Below are 16098 nucleotides of genomic sequence, written 5' to 3'. Positions count from 1 at the left end.
CTACGTGAAACATCTGGCCAATCAAAACGAACATGATCCGATGTTGCTAAAAGGTGCTTAATCGCCTCACTCGGATTGCATTGTGGGTAATTCAAAATGGCGATAACTGAGCGGGTCGATCGGCGAAGCGTTTCCCAAACATGAGCGATAAACAAAGGAATCAGCTCTTTTCTGCATCGTCCAAAGGTACGATTCTTTATCTTGGCTAATAGCTTTAGTGTGCCTTACTTTAATGCTTACGATCGACCTTTCGATTTTTGTTTGATTGGCGAGTCCGGGGCGGTGCTTCTAGAATTTCGCCCCAACGTTATTGTCAAAATTTTTCCTCGATAGCTAATCTGTTTTCTCCAAGTCCGTGGACAGGAAATAACATTTGCACACACCCAGATGTGTGTGGAGAAAGGGCAATTAACGTCACTTTCCTAACTCGCCATGGCGACTTATCCATCAGAAGAAAAACACTGCAGAAGCGACTTCCAAGATTCTGTTACATTTCTTCTTTAGTGCCATAAAATTATTAACCGTGCAATTAAATTGTGGACAAGTTCCCTCTAGAAAGCTGCAGTACCGTTGAAAATTGCTTTTGTGTCCAAGATTACTGAGATTCAACGGATTAGCTATCAGAGAAGTAGGAATTTCCGAGTCGCTGTGGACATTCGAATCATTAGATTAGGTTGAGGTTCAAGTTCAAATTTTGCTTCGTAATTTGTAGGCGACCAAGTTGTCGAGTGAAGTGAAGTTGGGGCTGCTCTATGGCTTGAAGCTTTGTGCTGTTACCCAGGATCTAAAAAATCGGGGATGAAGAAAATTAAACGAGCTCTCTCATTGAAAGGCAAGGGAGTTGATGACACGCTTTCGGAGCTCGCCGAGCAAATGTCCCTCGATGTGAACGGCAAAGACAATGGTGAGTTGGTTTGTCATATTATATTATCGCTTACTTGCAAATCATGTGTAAGCTACAGATTAATCGATGTTTTTAGAAGTGTATCATACTGGCTAGTGGTTCAAATAACATTCACTTCTACTCATTAAAATTGTAGCTTTGTTAGCCGCAGATAATTTTTTATTTGCAAATATTTGTAGCAAGTGACACTGAAGGTCCAAAAGCGTCGGTTGTAAGAGATCTGTTTGACGCTCGATTTCGATCAATATAACTTAAGCTTCACCTAAAACCCGTGTTATGTAAGACTTGTGCGGGTTTAAACGACACAAAGATAAAGTGCATTTGTAGACTTGGTCAACTAGTTTGATATTGGCGTGTACGTATGATACTGTGTTCAACAAGTGTAGGAAACTTCAAACTATATAATTTCTTATGTCTGATTGAAGCGTTGTTGTTTAATAACACGCAAGAGAATTGAAATTACTTCATGTTTACAGGATAGACGGTTGAGTAAACATAAAAGTGATTTGATTTTCCTTCAAGCGAGTGTTTTTCACAATATGTGTGCATTTATTGTAGATTTTATTCTGCCTTTCGTATAAAACACTTTCTTGCTCTCGTAACAGGAGCTACAAACACCTTCTGACAAAGGGTGTCTATGATGTATTCCTCTCTGAGGAAGAATTCCGATTTTTTTTGTGGTATTAGCATAATTTTCTGTCAATATTTGCGGTACATTTAGCGAGTCGCAAAAATAATAAACAGATCACATCGGATCGGAGATCTATGATGTTGGATTCTGTTCCTTGTACACAAAGGTTAAAGGTGTCGTTCGCTTGAACACAGAATGCGTTTAAAAAAACACTGGTCAATGTACTTGTTGTGAAGCGAATAATTTGCAGTCGACTTCTTTGTCCCCCAAATATTTTCGTTGGATAAATTTAGAAGATTTCGGTTGTCAATGCTAGTATTACATGTACTTCCATTTGCTTTTAGCAACAATTAACAATGACATGGAATAAATTGCAGGCCCATAAAATATACTGTTTCTTTTGCAAAAAAACATCATCATTAACTTTGACGTCGAAGATATTAATAATGCATATTTGTGAAATGAGAAATATAAGTTTGACTTAAATTTTATTTCTCCAGTGACTTTGGAAGATAAGATAAAAGATTTTCAAATTTGGTGTTTTTCTTCAAATCTGTTTTCTTTTTCAAATGAGATACTTGACATTTACAAGTATTAATATTGACAGTGCATTCCCAAAAAATAAATACATACATTTAAATAAACAATATACTTTGTTCTTTCTTTTAAGTAAAATTTAACCTTTTATCTCTTTAAAGAATTTGTCAAGAATAATTTTCTTTAAGTGTCAGTGTTTCTGGTATGGACTGTTGTTTGCTTTCCTTAGAACTTTTTAGCAACTTTTTTTTCCTCACTGTAGAATTAACAAACAAATTGTATATATACTTTTAGCATTAACTTGCTTTGACACATCTGCATGCAACTGTACGTATTTAGCACAATGTGAATGTAAAATGGCTTTGACTTTGCAATAATGAATCGTGAAACAATTGTCTGGTCTCTTTAGACGAGAATCACCTCTCATGACACTATTGTCTTCAAGGGATGGTTCTCATGTGAAGCCACTAATACAGTTGTAAGAGTGGAAATTAATGATAACATTATTGCCTTGATGTAAAGAAGATCAAAATTATTGTCAGTAACAATTGCAGTACTTTAAAATATAACGTAAAGATGTTTGAAAGACTAATCGTGCTAGTACATTAGGTAACATCATTAATATTGCACTAATGTTTAAAGGTAAATGAAGCATTGTGTGCTTCTGTCATTTATATCAGATGTACAGTCCATTGTAACCAATAAGCAAGATCTATTAATTTGCTTCTTTACTTAAGAGGTTTATCTAATGATGCCAAAGGAAAAAAGTACTTTACAAAAGAAAACAAATCTTGAAAAAAACAAGACTTAAGAGGTCGACCCTATGTAAAAACTCCTCAAATATTGACTAGTAATAGTTATCACTAAATCTGCCCTCGCTTTCTTTTATTTCTTTTGATCGAAAACAATAATATTGAACATTTGTGTATGAATTAAAAATTTAAACTATACCACTCATACTGTTCGAGTAACTTAGGCATCTTACCATGAATATGATCCAAACAATCAACTAAGTTAACTAAACGGTAAACCAACACATTCTGTTTAACTCATTCTATCACATGATATTCTTTACATAATACTCTCGTGAGAGTATTTACAGCAGAGCATTTTACCATATCTCGTTAGAAAGGACTCAAAAAGTACTTTTAGAAGTACTTAAAAGTACTCTGGAAAAAATAGGTTGCCTTCATGGAAACTAATATTTCTTTTACAAAAATTTCCCTCAATAGGACTTTATAGGGGAAAAAAGGTTAAAAATTATAGCGAAACAAAAAATTAAGTCAAACTACTCCGCTGTTCCAATTTGATGCTGAAACAAACCATTTGTCTTGAGATACGAGCAAATGTATCTCGAAAGCAGAATGGACGTTGAGTTTGTTTTCCGAGGCGTAAACAGAAGTATCGCATTACAGTCACCATATATGCAAATTAGAGTCAAGCTTTTTGACCTCAACGAAAATGCTGCAAAACATTCGCATATATATTTGGATCCCTGCAAAGTCACCCAGCCCACACATGAGTTCTACGCCACGTAGGATTACTCAATACAAATAAGCGATCTGAATAAACGAGATGCCAAAGGTAAAACTGGCGATCGGAAGAGTATTCAGCTATTTGGTTGCAATATGAACCACACTGGCCTGGAATTTCTAGTATACTTCAGAATTTCTTACGATACCTTCTGAGTTGTTTTTCTCCCAAAATCCATCGTCAGAATCTTTGAAATCATTTTCAATTTGTCCTAGATGAGAATCAAGGCCATTTCGAAGCGAATTTATTTGATCGCACTAAAATCGTCATGCAGGCCATATTGTAATTGGAGTGTATTTTTGACCTTAAAATGCTGCTCGAAGATGGCAAAACGTGAAATCGTGGTTACAAGAGCCTTGAAATGCTGCTAGAAGATGGCAAAACACAAACTTGTGGTTGCAAGAACCTTGAAATCAAGAATTTCATGTACCGACACCACCTAGGCTCAATTTCCAATCGTTTTGTGAGTCCGCGTTCCTTGCCCAACATTACCCATGACGACCGTGTGTGCCTAGTTTCATCAACTTGAGAACGCTTCGTATACTACCAACACATTTCTTACTTTTTTGAAATTCCTTGTATGTATACACGCGGGGAATCCTAGGGTGTCCCCTCGGGTTTTGGCGTCTGGGCCAAAAACCTGCGGGGGCAATAACAATATAATAAAATCTTGGTCAGCATAACTGGATATAATTATGTGCATTATATACCACAGACTAGTCACAGTGTTAGGTGAATACAGAATTTATCCCCTGTCTTTTCACTCTCTCTCTCTGGTCAAAAATGATTGTCTCATGACTGATTGGTTTGTGCATCTTCATTAGAGCTGCTTTCAGCTGAGTGTTTCACATAATTTTACACATAGTGATTGGTTAGAAAAAATCATGCCATTCTCTTCCAATGAGAAGTTAAACCAAAACTAATCGTGACTCACTTGCACAAGTTATCCCACACTTCATTATCATGCTACACATATTGGAGACCAGTGGTTGGTTTACTGGATTCTCTGTGACCTTTGTGATTGGCCAAAGTGAATACAGTTTTCGTTGGTTTTGGTTTTTACTACACTTGACTGAGAACTGCTCTGACTATCATTTTATAAATTAGAACCCTGTAAATGTACCTGCATGAAAGGATATTCATTTAGTTCGTATCAATCTACAGTACCTACAGATACAGATACCAGACTAGTGATAGCCTGTCACAAATAGCAGCCCCACATTGGACACATGTCCAATTTTGAAATAACTTGACACGCAATTAGTCCCTGGATTTTACTTCACTTACACTGTAGTCTGATTGCTATTACTGGTACTCTCACTAACTCTGGACTGCACCATCTAGAAAAATGGCTTCATCTAGCAGAAATGCTTTGTTCAGTCCTGAAGTAATAGCAGCTTGCCCAGAATAGCTTTTCTAGCTGCGAACTACTAAGGCTTGTAAAGGAAATTTTGTAATTAATAAAGTTATATTGTACTGTTACTGTTACTGTTACAGTCTTTACGTGTAACAGAACTTTAGATATTTGGCAATGTTCTTCCACGCCTTGTGTTCTATCAGTGAGATGTAAGCAATAATGACTAAAGATAATTTTCATTTGTTTAGGGTTTGATCACCAGAATGGGCCAATTAAAGATGAGTTTGAAGCAGGAGTAGAAACGGCAGACGAATTTCTCCAAGTTCCTATGAGAAAACCAAGGTCAAAATCAGTAAGTACTCATTTTCTCCTCTAAAATTATAAATATTAATTACATTATGCTACAAACAAAGTCATGTAGATATCTGCCATTTTAGGATAATATAGAATTATGTTTTTTCTTTTTTTAGTGTACTAAATAATTTCTCTCCTTGTGTTCATACATTTACATGTAACTTGTAAAAATCACTGACCAGTTGGGAAATGAACTCAATCTTTGCTAAAGATAGAACCCTGTGGATCCTGTAAACCCCAGTAATTGATATGAATTGTGTTTAATATTCTCCTAAGGCTTTATTTCTTATGAGAGAAGTAAATTAGCTGCCTGGTTAACTGGTCTCTGAGCTTCTTGTTGCTGGATGAAAAATTGTCTCCATTTGCCTGCCTGGTTTCAAATTATTTGTCCCAACTGACAGCATAATTTTTCCTTGAGAAATGAAATTTTATTTTGCAATTCTACAAACTATCCCTATCTAACCCCTAGAAGGTCATTGGAAAATCCAAGAGGGTAGGGTGGGGATCGCTAAAAGCCAGGTGTTTTTAAAGGAAAGAGCATACATGTAAATTGCATGGAGCGTAAGGGATTTGGGGTGGGGTAGGGGGGAGGGGGGGTTCAAACCAAACAACAGTCCATCAAGGTTGCGGGATGGATATTTTCTGGAACAACGTATTATGTTATGAAAAGATAGTAAATGTATTATTTTGTTCAATGCGCATTGTATAAATTTTTACTTCCAAAATGAGACTGATCTGCCCCAGGTAGGAGACAGGTGGAATCTGCAGGTGGATTGGAAAACAATGATTATCATAATAAAATAGTCATGATTTATCACAGGAAACTCGAAAGAGTGCAAAATTTTAATCATGACAGTAGTGTAGATTGTCTGGAAAGCCAACCAAGTATATCCATAATTAGTGTTCTAAATTTCAAGATACTAAGAACTTGAAGGTACCTTAAATTTACAGAATTTCTTGTTCTGTTCTAATTAATTTTGTTAGTAATAAACTTTTATTTATAATAATTTTATGTATTTTGGTACACCAGCTAAAAACTTAAATCAGGTTTACGGTGAAGAAAATATTCAAAATAAGAGTAATTCAGCAATTTCTTTGGAGGCTGTACGTGTATTAACTTAGTTTGTGTTTTGATATGTGGCTTGCTCATTAAAAAAAGATAGTGAATTTCCAGTTACTGCCTTTTCCTTCGTATGGGATTTGCATGCCAGTAGATGGATGATAAGATAAATTTTAAGAAGTTAACGGTAATTCACAAAAACACTCTTAACATCTGTAACTGAGCAACTGATATAAAGTTATGTTTAATTAACTTGGTAACTGTCTCAGTCTATTTTTATGCAACTTATTATACACCTGCTGCAAACATTTTATACCAGAATTTCTTCAGCGTGTTTATTGATGACTTAATTTGTAGACCTGTACAGATCAAGGCTAGATTTAAGCATTGAAAGAATTTGTCTTGTTTTACTTTCTTTTTTTCTTTTTTTTCCATTTTAGACTGTCTCCGCACCAACAAACTCCAGCAAACGCCTTTCATTACCCGTTCTTCACTATGGGACATCACTGAATGACATCTCCATGAGAAAGAGTCCAGCCCACAGAACAAGAAGTTCAACGGAGTTTGGCTCATCAAAGAGTCCTCCGTATGGTAGTGAGCAGCACCTCAGTCGCCGAAGTAGGAGAATGTCTCTTGTAAGTCTTCAATGTGACAATAACAACACCTTGTGTTTGACTGAAGCTGTTTCTACTTTGTTTAAAGGTGATGTTACACACAAAAAATGCAACACTGTTGCATTAAAAATCTAGATCATTTAACACTGCGCACGGGGCAACCAACTTTTAACACAACTTTTTGTTATGACAACATGTTGCAGGGTTTTTAGAGCAATTCAAAAACCTGCAACATTGTTGCCCAAATTTGCAAGTTGTGTACATGTATAGAAATCGTCCTGTGGAACATACTGTTGCTGATCTTTGCCACGACAAAGTTGCAATAAAAGTCGTCTCAAGTAACATGGACTAAAAATCGGCTTTAAAAATTGGCTAATGCAACATCACCTTTACATGTACATGTATTTAGTACATTTCTGGTTTGACATGATCCTCATTCAGTTGATTCCATGGATTATTGTCCTGTTATTTACTCTTTCAAGACCAATGTTGTACAGCTGTATCTCAAAGAAAAGGTATTTATTGAATAACTCTCATCTACATCTTAAGATTGGCGATGTAATTCTGTAATTCATGGAATGGTTAGGCTTATTTGCTACCAACATGTGGCTAAATAGAATGCATTATATGTTTCCACAGTCTGAACTTGGTTATGGAAAAATGGAAACATACGTCAAGTTGGACAAATTGGGAGAGGTAAGTAATAACAGTTAATAACTAGTTTTGCAATTTTAGTGAATGGATTTTCAAATGTTCTGTTATCCACTGACTAAGACCATATGAATCATTGTAAATATTAATTCATGTTGAATTACTTTACTTTAACTAATGAGCATACATGTGCTTATAATAGTACTGTACATGTAAGTAAAGTATTGTGGAATATCAATGAGTTGTTTTACCTTGTTTCCTAGGGTACATATGCAACTGTATTCAAAGGGAAAAGCAAGTAAGTTTAAGACAAAATGTTTTTCTAAAATAAATTAAAGTAACTGTGCACTGATATGAGTGTAGACAATTTATGAGCCAGCGAGCCAGCGAGTCAAGTGTGCGACCCTTGCAAACCGGGATTGTAACCGCGATAAAAGGGCTAATCCACAAGCTAATCAAGCTAACTTACATGTAGCCCAAGGGCCAGAGTGCTAGTTGGGCTAATAGGAGTGGTAAATAGGCAAACTAGCAAGTGAGCCACACAAGCCATGTAAGCCAGTGATCCCTACTGTCTCTAAGGCTAACCACAAGCCAGCAAAATATCTGGGGGGTTGGGGAACTATTGAGGCTAACCAGGTGCTATCCAGACTGCAATATTTAGGCTAACTAACCCTTGCATGTTGGCTCGCAAAATGTCGCACTCTTATGTCTTCAAGAGTGCTTTACATGTATATTATAGATGAGGGGAGGGGATTTTTCTTTCCCATGATGCTCTGATTTTTATTCATGCTGGTTAATACATGTACAGAGTTTTAGAGTTAACAAAAAATGGCCATTTTCCTTTCCAGGCTTACAGACAATTTAGTCGCATTAAAAGAAATAAGGCTGGAACACGAGGAAGGTGCTCCTTGTACAGCTATAAGAGAAGGTGGGAGATGTCAATTTTGATATGACCTTTGCATGCAATTACAACAATGTTTACTTAGTAATACCTACTTTTTTACCACATGAGTGTATGGCTCAGTACATTTAGCTTTTATTTAAAATGGTCATACACAAGAGTTTCATCCACAGTAACAGTTACTGCATGAAAGTACTGCTCAGTAGCCTTCATTTGAATGGTCACATGCTAGGGTTTCATGCACAGACTTCAATGAGTTAGAACCACCTTGTACTGCATAATACACAGTAACACCTGAAAGTACTGCTCGATAGCTTTCATTTGAATAGTCACACACTAGGGTTTCATCCACAGACTTAAAAGTTAAAACCACCTTGTACAGCATAATAAACAGTACCACATGAAAGTACTGCTCAATAGCTTTCATTTGAATGGTCACACACTGGGGTTTCATGCACAGACTTAAAAGTTAGAACCTCATTACATAAACTGTGTTGGCAGCGTTAAATCCAAATTTCCTGGGTTAACCAACATTTCCTTCTTTCAGTTTCTCTTTTGAAAGATTTGAAGCATGCAAATATTGTCACTCTCCATGATATTGTTCACACACCCAAGTCTCTGACGCTAGTTTTTGAATATCTGGTAAGTGCTAGCTGGTAGACTGTAAATTAGCAAGTGAACATTTAGTAATTTGCATGCAGGATGCATGCTTGTGTTCATGTTACATTGTACTAAAAAGATGTTGTGCTGCAATTACATTTGTAAAAATGTGATTGAAATGGATAATCAGGGACCTATATATTGGACCACGACTATGTAACTGAGTATGAAAATGATTTTCAAATTTCAAACTAGTAGAGCCCTTGCTCTTGGTTTTTGGTATCTAGAGAGTGTAGCTTATGGTTTGACATGATAATGTGGAGCCTGCAAACTACAATTGGAAAGTCGTACTCAATCTGGTACTCATACTAAAATCTTAAGTCCCTTAATGATGTAAGCTGCAAGTACAATGGAGAAGTTGGAACTTGTTAGGGCACATGCTCAGGAAAGCTCTAGGGTGTTAACTGACTGTTTCACAGCATTGGCGTGGACACCTGACGTGTGATGGGCAAGGGGGAAACCAAATATCACTTGGAGAAGGACTGTTGAGAAAGAAAGAACCAGGGCAGGGTGGGAGAGTTGGAATGTAACCAAGTGGCAATGTGGAACAGATTGTTGGTTTGAGAACATTACAACATTATATGTGCACTGGTGCGATGAGAGATGATGATGATGATGATGATGATGATGATGATGACGACGACGATTAGAAATTAAACGTTCTTTTGATTGTGTGGTATACATTTTTTTGCTTTGTTCTGTTATCAGGAAAAAGATCTCAAACAATACATGGATGATTGTGGAGGCATAATGAGTATGACCAATGTCAGAGTAAGTGAAAGCTCTTTCCTATGTACATACAACCTCCATCACTAACAACCACTGGTTAAACTTAATCGAGTATTCGCAAGAATGACCAGTAGTTCATTATTTTCTTATTTTCTTATTAGTTTATAGTAGATTGTTTACATTTGTTCATCACAAGCATGAAAACACTGTAGTGAGTTTAAACAACTATCAGTGTAATTAAACATAAATGATAATGGATAACAATAATAATTATTATAACTATAATTAAATATTATAAATAATAGTTATAATGATAGTTATTTCTTTATTATCAATTAACCATTGCCATTTTTTTTGCAGATATTCTTGTTCCAGTTGTTAAGAGGACTTAATTACTGTCACAGCAGAAAAGTTCTCCATAGGTAATAATGTAACATTTCGCTTTAGCTGTTGCTTCTCAGGTGTTAAATGGAAATTACTATATTGTTAAACTCTGTGTCAAAATTCCTATTCACTCCAGACGAAAGGTTTCTAAGGAAAGACGTTGATGTCAAAACACTGTCTAGAAAGTCAATGAATGTTATAAAGAAGGCTGACCCACTCAACAACTTCAAAATATACTATAGTACAGAGTGTAGGGAAATGAAATAATTTTTCCCTGAAGTAACACATTTCCAAATCACCACCTGTACAGACAGACAGACAGACCAACAGACGGACCAACAGACAGACAGACAGACAGACAGACCAAGAGATAGACAGACAGACAGACCAACAGACAAACAGACACTTGAATTGACATACCTATTCAGTGATACTAATCCAAATAACTGTTTTTCTTTTTTGTAGAGATCTCAAACCACAGAATCTTTTAATAAATGATAAAGGAGAGTTAAAACTGGCAGACTTTGGTGAGTGTGATTATCACAAGCACTAGTCATTAAATTAACAAAGAAAGTTTATTAGCTTCAACCACACTCAGGGAGACAATGCGGATCACCGGTTGGTTGTATTGGACTCCAGACTGGGTTAATAATATTATTATCTATCATCATAGGCCTGCATTGTGTGCAGAGAGCTAGATTGTGTTTTGTTCGGACTGGACAAGGCACTTTCTTCTCACTGTACCTTTCTCCAGAGCAACACTCCTAATCATTTAAATGCAACTAAGACTTAATCGGGTAGACAACCCTGCTGTGGACAGAGTTGAGTTCCCAGTACTTATCATGTTATCAGAATTCATTAAAGGTGCTTCATTCCTCAACATTATGTGCTTCTCCTTTCTGTTTTTCAGGACTTGCAAGAGCGAAGTCTGTGCCCACTAAAACATATTCTAATGAAGTTGTGACGTTATGGTATGTCCTTGAAATTTATACGTTTCCAGTTGTACAACAGATTACTGTACTACATTTTAGCCACAGTAACACAGAGCTTGGCACATCTTGAACTGCACACAAATTACGACATGGATCTAGAAGTGTGCATGTCTGAGTGACTTATAGATCCTTTTACCATGTAGTTGTAAACAACTAGCTAAGGCGTCTGTCATTGTGCGTTAATTTTTGGGTAAACAGTCCTGATGCTATTATTAATAGTGGCTCATACATGGTGCTTTTCATTGCATTCATTCAAATTGTATGATTTTGATTTGCAGGTATAGACCACCAGATGTGTTACTGGGATCAACGGAGTATTCCACTCAAATCGACATGTGGTAAGAATCCTTGGAAAAATAAACTCCCAAACTGTGACTTCTTGATAAGAGCAATTTATTATATGTAGCTGATTTTAAGCAATGTTTTAATTTTGATCTTAACCTTAAATCACAAAGCTTCTTCCTGCACGAAATTACATCATTTCTCTCTGTGTAGGGGTGTAGGATGTATATTCTTTGAGATGGCGACAGGCAGACCGTTCTTTCCTGGCTCGACTGTGGAAGATCAACTTCATTTAATTTTCAAGGTGAGGAAAGCTCGATTCAAACCGAAGTGATTTGCGAGTCACGCTAACGTGACAACTCGCGTGTGTTCCGACCATATTTTGATTGGTTACTTAGAAACAGAAGCCATCATAGATTGACTACACAAGTTTGATGTCCGCATTTTTTTTTTTTTCAGACTCTTGGAACTCCAACTGAAGATACGTGGCCGGGAATCACAAGTAATGAAATTTTTCTCTCGGGTAAATACTTCCATTGCTCTGTTTTTGTCAGAAGCTCGCCTATGTGGCTTATTTTTGTATTTTGTTGCCTTTGCAGGAAGGTTTCCATATTATCCAAAGGAGCATCTTATAAATCACTCGCCAAGGTACAGTCTATGCATTGCAGAACTTTTTTCCTCCAGTAATAACTTTTGAAAACAATGATATGCTTGCTTTCGTTGTACCACCTTTGACCAGCGTTGTGACTGGTTAATAAAAACATGTGTAGCGTCCTCTAACCAATCACAGCAAAGATCAAAATAAGTCTAATGTGGTTCACGTGACTTTTCCCGCGCTTTTTCCAGCTTTTGCCACCGGCTGCACCCTTGAATCGTCACTTCACACTATATGTTTTCTCGCGCTTCTCTCAGGCTACACGTTTTCCCGCGCTTTGTGCCGGCGGTGGCTTGTCTTCCGGGAGATCAACTACAGCACTTACATGTACTGTAGAATATTTTGACAAACTAAAGGGATAGAACTTCTTATTGCTTGATATTCTTTCATCTTTTTTAGACTCGATAATTCAGGGCTAGACTTGCTTGAAAGATTTGTTGAGGTGAGTGGACGGAGGAATTAATTCTATTTCTTTCATAGCAACTTGATCCTGTCACGATTTGGTTGATCAGGCGTTCACCGAATGTGGTTACAGCGAATCCTAGAGATAATACCGTAAATCCTCTAATTAGCGCCTCCCCACGAATGAGCGCCCCTCCTATCGGCCAAAGTTTGAAATAAGCCCCCCCCTCTCGAGTAAGCGTCCCCCCCCCTACCCTGTTTTATGACTGAACGAGTACTGAGAACAAAAGATGAATAGTATTGGATGTGTTTGATCACTCGCGTCCAGTTTTTTTTTTTTTTTTTTTTTATACAATCATTGGCCACGATGGGAAAAATTTAATAAGCGTCCCTCTTCAATTAAGCGCCTCCCTCGAATAAGCGCCCCTTGTCTTCTCCTAAATTTGAAATAAGCGCCCGGGCGTTAATTCGAGGATTTGCCGAGTGTTCTTTGCGGGACTGTGGGTTTCCGTCTTAATACTTACTCGTGTGAACTTCTTTTCGTTCTAGTTTGTTGTAAAGAACAGAATATCAGCTTCGGATGCTATGAGGCACGATTACTTCTCCTGTCTGGGCAAAAACATTCGAGAATTAAAGAATAGTAAGTGAGCTGATGAATTTAGTATTCGTCTCAGGATAGCGAATCTGTGTGCAGCTTTTGAATGCTCGTTCTACATTTCTTTACATATCTGTGTTTTTATGGGGTGAATTTCCAAATGCGCTTTTATTGATATGTAAAAAATGAACGACGTCAGCCAACACCACTCGATGAGATAACTAAGCATTTTTTTTCGGGGGGGGGGGGGTGGTGGGTATCTGGATAGGCACTTATTACGTACAAAGGGCTTTGTAGACTCTTGTTTCTCCATCTGCCCAGTTGGTTTAACCTTTTGTTTTTTGGGGCTCAACATTACTGGCTACAAAAATGCGAGCTAACAATTGGTATTATGTTGGTTTTCTTTCAGTCGAGTCGATCTTTAACATAGAAGAGATACGATTGACCAAGGATCCTGGATACAGACCTGTTGGGAGAACGGGTCTAGGTAAGAGCTGACAGGAATGGAGCAGATAGCTTTCATTGACTTGTCACAGTTCAGGTTGAAACGTTGAAATGGCCTCAATACCATATGAAAGTACTGCTCAATAGCTTTCATTTGAATGGTCACACACTAGGGTTTCATCCACAGACTTAAAAGTTAGAACCACCTTTTACCGTATAATAAACAGTACCACATGGAAGTACTGCTCAATACCTTTCATTTGAATGATCACACACTAAGGGTTTGATCTATACCTTAGCAAAGTTGTAATCTTTACTCATTGTCAGACTAAATGGAATTCCACTCCGTCAACCATAATAAAACAAATTAAGTTGCATGGCCTAACAATTGTGTTTTCCTGCCACAGGTCCGGGTCGACGGCGGCAAAGTATGCTGTTCTAGGTCCCATTACTTATCGTCCACGGAGGGGCGTATATATTCGCGTGGAGTCTGGTACTTTCAGTGAATCGTCGGGGCTGGTTACCTCTGAATCCTACGTAGTCATGGCGACGGACTTGGAAAAAAAATATCTGCATTTTTTTTTCCAACTAGTTGTGGATTTTAATTAATTTTATATGAAAAAAGAAAAATTCTTATCAAGTATAAATATTCTGTTTTGTTAGTCGTAGATATCGGCGGAGAAACGGCCTTTTTTAATTTATGGATAAAGAGAGTATTTTAGACAGAAAGACGGGACGTGATACTGGTTTGAACACGCAACGTTTTAATCGCGTAACGTTTTGGCTTTTTAGGTTTAGGGAGTTATGAAATAGATAGTTTGTCGCTTTCACTTTTTTGCCTCAAGAAACAGACCTTGTCTTGAGTTTCAAAATCAGTAAATGTCAGATGAAAAGATCATCGGCAGTGCGTGGTCAAACGAGCTGTGAGTACTCGACAGTCCAATTAGAACTCTTTTCCACTTAACCCAGAAGGGGTGGGCTTACTCGGGTATAATAGTGACCGTGAGGTGCGAATGAGGCCAAATCGTCAGACCCAAAACCAGGCCCCCCAAAGTGTCGAACTTCTAATAACGTCCTTTTCAAAATCACCCAAAAAAGGATCACTGAAAACCTCACCCATAAAAAGTGCTCTAAAGTCAAATTTTAATCCACCCAACCCCCACCTAAAAAAAAGAGGAAATGGAAAGCTCTTCGCACATCCCTGCCACTATTACACCTGACTACCCCTCCTGGGGCACTAAATCGCATGAGCGTAGTAGGAGGGTAACGGGAGTGCGAGAGTTTATCGCGTTGTAGAGAATAATTATTCGACTTCAATCGTGCGCCCACCTACTCTCTTTTTGTGCGCGTCGCGCAAGCTGGTGAAGGAAGAATCCGTGACAAGCGTAAAGAGTGAATGTCACGCGATTTGGTTGGACTGCGATGCGAGTCAGGCGCTCTAAAAAAGGCGGTGCTTTTCTCAGGAAAGTATGTCACCACGTTAGGCTTTTGTGAAATTCTTTGCAAAGGAAGCTGCAAACTACAGTTTTATTAGGGTAGACGCAATTCGTAACTGTTCGTGTTGCAATCTTTCAGAATTATCAAATCGACAACTTGACCCTTTCATCACATCATTGATTAATAGCTTACTTCTCATTAGTTTCCCATGTTAGATGCAAATGATCTGTTCATAAGAAGAAAGGATCTGATCATGTTAAAGAAGTCGTAACTAAGAGCTTAATTCTCCCAACTAGAGTAACACAAACGTTTACAGAGCGCTACAGATAATTTATTAGTTGATGACGTGAGTAAATGGGTTAAAGTGCCTGATTCTCAAAAACCAAATGTAGAAAATTACAATGTAGAATTGATGTAAAAAGTTTTGTTTGGAAATTCTTAATGGTAGGGTTTCTTGCCTGGCTCCTAAGTAGTAGAAATAAAGGAGCAGCAGATAGATGAACGCGTTTTAAAATAAATTTGTAATTCATTTTATTCACTTTTAGAAAGCACCGTAGATGAATAGAATTTTCCGCAAAAAGAGGAATCGCTCGTAATTCGCAAACTTTACAAATGATGACATGTAAAGCACAATGAATAACTATCACAAGTCAATAAATACAATAACACAAGTCAGTAAATATGGATATTGTTTGTTTGAATTAAAATACACACAGTATTTACTTGGTACAAAAAATATTTACTAGGTCCACGGACAAATGTGAGTTGGTGCTAAATACTTGAAATTTCTTCTTTAAGATTCGTTGCATTTTCTTCGCAAAAGCTTCCTGAAAGCCCCGCCCCCCTTTAATTTTCTACTGCCGCCTACTTAACGGCGAGAAATTCTGTCAGTCGCCCATCATGCCTCTCCCAATCCATCCAACTTCTTCGCTCGCTTTCACTTCGCAACCAAAACAGTAAACAAAGGAGTCTGTTA

General features: G+C 37.4%; 1 protein-coding gene across 2 annotated transcripts; it reads left to right on the top strand.

Annotated features, from left to right (window-relative positions):
• The first annotated feature begins 80 nt into the window (after positions 1-80).
• LOC145502916 (cyclin-dependent kinase 17-like) lies at positions 81-15735 on the top strand. 2 transcript variants are annotated; one of them, XM_081482316.1, is made up of 20 exons: positions 81-186; positions 713-904; positions 5211-5314; positions 6817-7011; positions 7630-7686; positions 7905-7939; positions 8490-8569; positions 9090-9184; positions 9911-9973; positions 10292-10353; positions 10781-10842; positions 11226-11286; positions 11586-11645; positions 11803-11893; positions 12049-12091; positions 12189-12237; positions 12644-12686; positions 13196-13286; positions 13651-13728; positions 14093-15735. In XM_081482316.1, exons 2-20 carry the CDS (start codon positions 799-801, stop codon positions 14125-14127), a joined length of 1410 nt encoding a protein of 469 aa, XP_081338442.1. In that variant the 5' UTR covers positions 81-186; positions 713-798; the 3' UTR covers positions 14128-15735. The 2 variants fall into 2 exon arrangements, with proteins under 2 accessions (XP_081338442.1, XP_081338441.1); XM_081482315.1 differs by having other exon boundaries at positions 12049-12112.
• The last annotated feature ends 363 nt before the right edge of the window (positions 15736-16098 follow it).

The sequence above is a fragment of the Orbicella franksi genome, chromosome 11, assembly GCF_964199315.1.
Source record: "Orbicella franksi chromosome 11, jaOrbFran1.1, whole genome shotgun sequence".
Taxonomy (NCBI): domain Eukaryota; kingdom Metazoa; phylum Cnidaria; class Anthozoa; order Scleractinia; family Merulinidae; genus Orbicella; species Orbicella franksi.
This window is presented reverse-complemented; position numbering and strand designations above follow the sequence as displayed.